The sequence below is a fragment of the Haemorhous mexicanus genome, chromosome W, assembly GCF_027477595.1.
Source record: "Haemorhous mexicanus isolate bHaeMex1 chromosome W, bHaeMex1.pri, whole genome shotgun sequence".
NCBI classification, from domain to species: domain Eukaryota; kingdom Metazoa; phylum Chordata; class Aves; order Passeriformes; family Fringillidae; genus Haemorhous; species Haemorhous mexicanus.
The window spans coordinates 3,528,697-3,534,696 of NC_082380.1; the positions used below are offsets into that span (position 1 = coordinate 3,528,697).

The following is a 6,000-nucleotide window of genomic DNA, read 5'->3' on the forward strand; positions in this document are numbered from 1 at the left end:
CACTCAAGCTAGGTGGGAATGCCCACGTACCTCTCCTAGGGTGGAGAGTTTTACACTGGATGATGTAATACTGTGGATCACGGGACACTTCCTGGAAACTTTAGACACCTTCAAAGACATTGCATTTGCCTCCTATGTCAGCTTAGTTGAGTCAGTTATGGCACATCAGAAGGGATGAATACCTTCAGTCTTACATGAGAATGTTCAGGTACTTACCTGGAGGGGAGTTTTCACAGTTGAACCACCTGTGTAAGGACATTTGTTATCAAAAATGGTAAGAAAGTAAACTCTCCATCACTATAATTTTAGTATTAGGGAGCAGGCATTATTTATTCCAATGCCAGATGCAAGGGGGATAGCTCCACCTGTCTTGCATGCTGAGTACAGAAAAAGCTCCTGTTTATATGCTAGATTTACAAACATACTTCTAGGTTTTCCCAGAAGAAAGATACATATGATAACTATTTCCCCGAAGTCATTAGCATATATTTCCTCCCATCAGCACATGTATTCTCTTGTCCCAGGGGGTCCCTCCTTGGTCTCTGGTGGTCAGTGACCCCAAAGTTATACTTGACTGCTCAATGGACTTGGTGCTACTTTCCAAATTAGAAGAAAAGTTGGCATAACTGGCAGAGTTCACTAATTTGAGTCCTTAGATCAGTGAAGTGTAGTTTCTTATTCCTTTCCTTAGTTAATGTTTATCATAGTTTTGATTGTGTAGCTCGATAAGCTAATGATTTTGCAAAATTATTATCGTATTAACCCACCAGGTGCAAGCATTTCTTCATCTGGCAACACATTGGCATGATAAAAAGCATTGTCCCACCTCAAAGGATTTGCCTCTTATCAGCCTCTTCCCTTATCTTATTCAACACCCAGATTGTAGCCTCAGGTAGTGGTGGTGGTGGTGGGTGTGCCCACCCTCTGCCCCTGGGCAGTTACTTTGCACATTATCAGCAAAGCACTCTGCTGCTTTTGCAAATGGTCGACTGTTTGAGTCAATAAACATTAAAATTCCAGTTTCTCACAAGCACTCAAGAGCCATGGAAAACATCCATATTCATTGCTTTAGCAGCATAAGGTTATGCCATAAAAAGGGCTTTTAATGCTAGAAACAGCTTCTGAAAGATAGCCATCTTAACCTTTGTACTAATTTTTGTGGGATGCATGGTGATGACTATCTGACAATTGCTTAATATTTTATAGCATAAAGACAGAAGAAACCTTATATCTTCCTGTCTTAATTTATGTCCCTCTATTTTTCCATCTTTCCATATAATCTGAAAATGCATTTTTCAGGTAATATATAGGAAACAAGTGTACTATTTCTTATCTACAAAATTCAATGCTGACTGAAGTTCAAGACAAAATATCAAGCAAATATTGAATGTCCATTGCAGTATATGATGTAGATAATTCATGCTTTGGAAATGGTATAAAAATTATAAAGATCCAACCACGCCTCTGACCCCCATGGCCAGAAGCAGGGCTTTTCATTTCCAAAAGATTTCCCGGACTCACCCAGATAAAATCATGACCATTAACGAGTGAATGAGTCTTTCCTGAGTGATCAACGACCATTTCCCAAGAATGTCCAGAACATTCACCGAATAACACCTGGGAGAGATTACATCAGAACACGGCGACGTCCTGGCTACAGCTGAAGGAAAGACCATTTCAAGGAGCCCAGACAGCCATCCAAACCTATGGACTGACTTTTGTATGGGATTGAATCTGTATAGTTCCCGTTATACATATGTAGGAACTCAGAGAAATCTTAGGTCATTTCTGCTCCAGGCAGAATAAACTGTATATAAGCTGGCTGCCTGGAGCAGTTGGTGTGACACTCTGGGGAGACGCTGACACTACGTTGGTCTGACCCAAGTTCACCCAGCGTCAAAGTCCGGGGTTGACGCTGTCTTGGCTGTGGTGGTTTTATAATATTCTATTTTTGGTTGTCGATCTAATAAATTAAAAAAAATTTTTTTATAAATTTGGCTGCCGATTTGATTATTTACAACATTCATAATTTAGAATAAGTACTTTCCTGTGACAACTAATACAGAAAAAGGAATTTTTTTTCCTTGTTCATGCTAATATAGCATGTTTTTGCATGGGATGTTTTAAAAATTAATCAGAAATGGCTCAGGTTTTATTTTTTCAAGAAAACACAGTTTTCATTTTATATTTGTAACAAACCTGTAAGTTGAACATTTATTTTTCCAAAGACCATTATATTTCAGTATTTCCAATAGACAACTTTACAGGAATTGCCATTTTATATTATTTTATTTTAAAATTACTTATACTAAGACAATTGGTTTTCTTCCCTTTTTTTTGATTATGAAACAATTTCCCTCTCTGATTTCAAGGCATGTTACACTTACTGTTTCTTTCATCTGATTCAATCATACCAGAAACATGAGGCAATAAAACTGGAGTAAACGTGACATAAAACCAGGAAGTGATTGTAGTGGTTTTGGTTTGCCAATTTGAGATTTCCTGGCCAACGCACCAATTAATGTGGTGGATTCAGTGCTGGCCAAATGACCATGTACCCTCTAGAATGATTTACTCATTTCCTGCTGTAAGATAGGATTAGGAGGAAGGCAAAGCAGGCTCAAAACTTCAAAAGGGTAGAAAGAAAACTTTATTAACAGAAACTAAACAAAAGAATAATAAGAATCAGAATAAAACCTTCAGAACACTTCTCCCCCTAAAACCTTTTCTTTCCCACTAACAACATACAGAAAAATTCAGTCAGTTTATTACCTCTAGAATAGTCTTTCTTCAGTTCACTTAGGGAGAGGAGTCTCTCTTGTCATGCCATGGAGACTTCTCCACAAGAAAACAGTTCTCTCGTGGCTTTTAATTTTTATGGATAGCAGATGTCCAGGAATCTGCAATTGTGAAGTTCCTCCCATCTCTTGCAGCCTTCCCACACCTGCGTCCATGGGCCATGTCAATTTATGGGGTACTATTTTAAGGATGAGCTGTTCAAGAGCAAAGGTTCTCTTTGTCTATCTCTGAGAACTCTGGGAACAGAGGTCTTCTTCTTTCCCTGGGGCAAAGGGTCTTCATCACTCTTCTCTCTCTCTGTTCAAACTTCTTATGGGATCACAGCTACTTCAAAATTTGCTTGCTTTAACATAGATGCCATTGCTCGTATCTACAATTTGATCACTCCATCCCCCATACTTTTCAATGAGTTACAGGGAAAAAGTCTGATGTATCAATTATGTCTTCTCCATAGCCTTATAAGAGGATTTCAGCCCAGGACTGAGACATCTCCTCAATACCTCCCATCTGAGACTTGACTTCTTCTTACTGACCTTCGTGTCTCACGTTGTTCTCTCTCTATCTTCACTCTTTCCTTTTCGTTCACTCAGGAGAGAGAATTGATGTTTGCAAGTTTCATCTGTACACTGAAAGAGTTACTATCTCGCCCGGGGCCTGCAGATGGTCACATGATCCCCGCTGGACTGTGGCCAAAGCAGTTGCAATGATGGATCTTCAGGCCACATGGGGGGGGGGGGCTGTGTCAGGATTTCAGGGGGCCCGGCCAGAACGGCGGTGGCCGCTCTCGCCACATGGCTGGTCTCTGGCCCCTGCTTCATTAAATTTCAGCTGCAAGCTGATAGCTTCCCCTCCTCCTGCTTGGAAGCCGCTGGGGCCCAGCCTGGCTCCCCCCACCAGGCTGAGGCCGAGGAGGCCTGGCCCAGCCCCTAGCCACTCCTGGGGCCCAGCGGACCCTGGCTTGGCCCAGGCTGGCAGCAAGGCGGCACTTAATGTTGGTAAGATGTGATCAGCTGTGGCCTGGCCCTACCTTGGCTGGAGGCCCAGCGGCCTCCCCTCCCCCACCCAGCCACTGGGCCAGGGGGGAGGAAGAACTTCTCTTTTCAGACGCTGGAAGTAAGAGAGCGTTTCCTGGGGTTTGTTAGTTTTTAACATGTGTGTTCATAGAGGTGGGTTCAGCTTTCTAGTGGTTTAACAAGGTGTCAATATTCAAAACTAGTCACTGATTGGTTTTGTCAGGCACGGAGGAAGCTGCTAGCAGCTTCTCTTAGAAAAATAACTTTTGTGACTGGCTTCTTCCCTGCTCACCAAAAATCAATTAATACAATATGAGTAGAGTATCAAAGCCTAAGAGACAAATAATAGGCACTTAAATGTAGCAAGGATTTCACCAACAACTGCAAGATCAGTTACTTTTTTTTCCCCCTTTAACATGTCTTCTGTTATAGATAGGTAATGCAATGATTGGCTCTCGCAATTAAGAGATCAAGATTATGTGTATTTTAAGTTTTATTAATGTATAGTTATGTTATTGTGATTTGTTCTCCCCATAATCCCCTTTCCTCTCCCCTTTGTATTGTCACTGGATGGCCTTGGTAGTCAGGGCATTTGGGGGGAGGGCAGGCTTGTTACTAGAAGGTGCGACATGGCAACACTTGACCTCCAATCAAGTTGCAAAGAAGTAGCCTCCACCAAGGGATGGCAAAGAAGAGTTGACTGATGGACTTTGGGAGGGGTTAAGGTTACCTGATGCAACATCAGGTGTATAAAAAGATGGAGCAGCCATTTTAGAGCTGAGCACATGGAGGTTTAGTTTCATGCTCCCAGTGCTGAAATTTTTCCTTATTCAGACCTTTGTTGTATTTTGTTAAGGTTTAATAAACCTTTGAAATTTAAAAAGTGAGCATCATTTCTCACGCTTCCTTAAGATTAATTCCATTTAAGACTTCATCTTCCGGAAGGAAATGTATCTGCTGCTTGGCCCTCACATAAACCACCTTTCACAGGTTAATTCTTACCTGATTTACACCTTTTATATACCACAGAAGTTTCAGTACAAAGTCAGAGAGAAATTTGGCCACAAAGTCAGGTCTAATCCATGTAGGTTTAGATTTTTTTCCCCTATTGTATAATCAGTGACTTTGAAATAACATAGTTAGCATTTTGAATTCATTATTTCTCTGTCTCTGAACCAAAGAAGTAATCTGGTTTATTCCCAGCCTTCCAGTACCTTTGGTCAGGATCACAGCACACATACTTCAAGCAATATTAATTTCATTTGTCTATGGAATGATTTTCAAATAGAAAAACTAAATATGGCAGAGACACAATACTAGGAAGTCATCTAGTAACTTACCTGTTGTCCTAGATTGCCAAGCAAATTGTATTCTATTTGCCATCTGTATGGCAGTTGTCTTCTGTTAAGTGGGCAGTTTTCCTTATCTCTTCCTCAACCAATCTTCCCTCCAGGGAGACATCTGCTGATAATAGGCTATTGAATGTCACTGCATGACTGATAAGAACTATAGCATCCTATTGTGAGATGCTCCACCCAGAGGGAGGAGCCAAGCATTCCTACCTAGATATAATCTAGAGATTCTAGAACACCAGCACGGCTTCTCCACTGGATTTCCCAGAGGAATAGCTGCCTCTTCAACTAAATCTTCAGAGGAAGACTACACCCTTCTACAGGATCCCTGCTCCAACAGAACCACCCCTGACACTCCAGGAGGACTGCAGCCACATTTCCAATTGGACTGCTACCAACACCCTGACCAACAGGGTGTCAGGTTGGGTTCTGACTCTGTCAGTGTTGCTTTGGTCTACTTCATTGTTTATTTTATCTTTTTATTTTCTTCCCTAATAAAGAACTGTTATTCCTGCTCCTATATTTTTGCTTGAGAGCCCCTTAATTTCAAATTTATAACAATTCGGAGGGAGGGGGTTTACATTTTTCCATTTCAGGGAAGGCTCCTGCCTTCCTTAGCAGACACCTGTCTTTCCAAACTTAAGAAACCTGTGTCATCTCTAGTGCACACAGTGGCTAAATGATTAGGGAAACATATGTGAACTCATGGGCCATCCATATGTACTGTCGGGAAGATCTTATCACTTGTCCCATCTCTCGGCGTAGTTTTGATTAAGTGCAGGAGTGCCAGGAAATCACTTAACATTGCCCAATTTTTAAACTATTTCAAATCTGCA

At 41.3% G+C, this 6,000-nt stretch overlaps 1 protein-coding gene across 1 annotated transcript in view; it reads left to right on the top strand.

Moving 5' to 3' along the window:
• The window catches only part of LOC132341423 (transcription factor BTF3-like), a 36,375-nt gene extending 30,691 nt beyond the window's left edge, over positions 1 to 5,684 (top strand). The window contains exon 6 of the mRNA XM_059872988.1: positions 5,266 to 5,684. Coding sequence (XP_059728971.1) covers positions 5,266 to 5,294 — 29 coding nt within the window. The 3' untranslated portion in view covers positions 5,295 to 5,684. The remainder of the gene's footprint in view (positions 1 to 5,265) is intronic.
• The last annotated feature ends 316 nt before the right edge of the window (positions 5,685 to 6,000 follow it).